The sequence below is a fragment of the Notothenia coriiceps genome, unplaced genomic scaffold, assembly GCF_000735185.1.
Source record: "Notothenia coriiceps isolate Sejong01 unplaced genomic scaffold, NC01 NC01_scaffold00025096, whole genome shotgun sequence".
Classification (NCBI taxonomy): Eukaryota; Metazoa; Chordata; class Actinopteri; order Perciformes; family Nototheniidae; genus Notothenia; species Notothenia coriiceps.
The window spans coordinates 1,576-3,930 of NW_011357797.1; the positions used below are offsets into that span (position 1 = coordinate 1,576).

General features: G+C 40.3%; 1 protein-coding gene across 1 annotated transcript; it reads right to left on the reverse strand.

The window, feature by feature from the left end:
- Window positions 1–9: 9 nt before the first annotated feature.
- LOC104955996 (uncharacterized) lies at window positions 10–2,215 on the reverse strand. Its single transcript, XM_010783417.1, has one exon. It carries the CDS (start codon window positions 2,147–2,149, stop codon window positions 1,487–1,489), a length of 663 nt encoding a protein of 220 aa, XP_010781719.1. The 5' UTR covers window positions 2,150–2,215; the 3' UTR covers window positions 10–1,486.
- Window positions 2,216–2,355: the final 140 nt, after the last annotated feature.

A 2,355-nucleotide genomic window follows, 5' to 3' on the forward strand; every position in this document is an offset into this window, starting at 1 on the left:
TTAATACACACTTTATTATAATACATTGAACCTTTCATGACACCCAAGAACACCATGCAATGTGTATATTCTAAGAGGTAAAAGCAACAGAACATGATAAAAACACAACATAATGGAGAAGACAATTAAAGTGGACACAAATGATAGGTAGGTTATTCAGGGGAAACAGATGATAGGGAGCACTACAGTGAGTAGGCGGATCTGAACAGGTGGGTTTTGAGGAGGGACTTTCAATTGACATACAATCACTTTATTATAAAATGCCACTGCTCAATGCAATTGGGTTATAGTGGATTTCAGTGGTGGATAGTAACTTTACTCAAGTACTGTACTTAAGTACAATTTTGAGAGAGTTATAGGCCTACTTTACCTGAATATTTCAATTATTTGCTACTTTGTCCACTACAATTCAGAGGTAAATCGTCTACATATACTCCACTCATGGGTATCACTTTGTTAGAAAAAGTGGTGGGAACAATTTCTCCAGATTTAACATCAGTATGCAGGAGACAACAGATGATTGAACCTCAAACACCTGCATGAAAATTCAATGCATAGACCTCTGGACCACCAACGTGTTATGAACGCCTATAGCCTAAGGGATGGGGTTTTTGGAGAGACATGTTTTAGACGACTTCAGGCTGCAGCTGGGATGCTGTCTCCTTTGAGCACAATATGGAATTAAATATTTTCCAACGTGTTTCTTTTCAGCACCACTTTGTGACTCTCTTATTTATTTGCATGTCCTATTGGGACTCGTTAAAGCAAGTGTTTCAAATGCCACTTAATATTTGTCACACTACACAACATAATGATAACAAGTAGGAAAGATATGGCTTTATCTGAAGGCATCACTATAGAAATGAGCTTTACTGAGTCTATTAACATGGAATCATATAAAACAAAAATACATGATGGGTTCGATTAGATTATAATGACATTTATTGGCTTGAGTTCTCGCAAATTATTTTAGTCCCATGTTTTACATACAAATATATCCCAAACAAATGAATGTCAAATGTGTTCAAAATTGTATACTAATAAGAGAGCGTAATCAATAAAATATATAATATGTAGAACTATAAAACGATGTTGACTTTAAATGAGAGACAATTCAGGAATGAGATTTTATAGATAACTTACAAAAGATCCCCAAAATACATTGAGCAGTACATATTTAAACATGTTACTATGGGACAGTTACATTCCACAGGCCATAAGACTGTTAAACACCTGAACTAAGAACATCCATAACATTCACCTGTTTGCAACTTACGGATTATGTATCACTAGACTCTTATGGCACTACTTCTATCCTATTTTATTGTATTTACTTGCACTATTTTCACTGTTTTATTGTGTTGCTCTGTTGGAGGAGCCTGATACCTAAGATTTTCATCAACATAACAATAAAAGTCTTGAATCTTGAAAAATTAATCAATATCAGAGTCAAATCTAATCATCAACACCCCCTTCCCTCACCCCGTCAGGGTTTGGCTGGACAGAAATGCTTGGACATGAGAATGCAGATGTTTTCCCCACACTCCCAGCACTGCTGCTTGATGTGTGGAGCGCCCTGCTGGGTCTTCCTCTTACACAGTGAACACACCTCTGCAGCACCCTCACCTCCTCTTCCACATGATTGTATCAGAAGCTCTTGAAGTTCTTTCTGTATGGAATCCTTTGGTGCCTTTGCGATGCCTACCACTTTCACTCTTTTGGGATCAAACACACAGTCCTCCTCCAGGCCACTGCGCACTGCTAGGAGGCCAACTTTGGGGGGCACCCAAGCAGTGTCGTAGCCATGTGAGTGCCATGTTTGCTGCATGGGATGGTTGTCCTTGTCAATGCGCTTGACACGACCCACGCGCACATGTACCTGAAGGACAACTCGGTCCGTAGGATTACTTCTCAGAGGATAAGCTGTCGCCTTTTTTATATTACGACTGACATACACGCCCATTCCCAGCATGCCCTTTGAAGACTGTTTAAAACCATTGGCAATGATGACTCGTGCGCTGGTGATGCTGGTCCCATGGTACATGGTGTAGACGCCCTTGCTTCGGGGTTTCTGGGACGAGTCCAGCTCCAAACCAGGAAAAGAAGCACCATCGTCAATCACCTCCCAGCCGGAGAACTGCACTGACATCCTGGTTCAGATATGTGGCTAATGGGGGATGTTGTAAATATCCCGTAGAGATCGGAAGCTCTGTAAGAAGTTCAAAGCATTATGTTAGAATTAAGATCAATCAGGGTGTTACTTTAAAGGGGACCTATCAAGCAAAATACACTTGTTGATGTCTTTTATACATAAATATGTGTCCCCTGTGTGTCAGGAAACTCACGCAGCGTCAG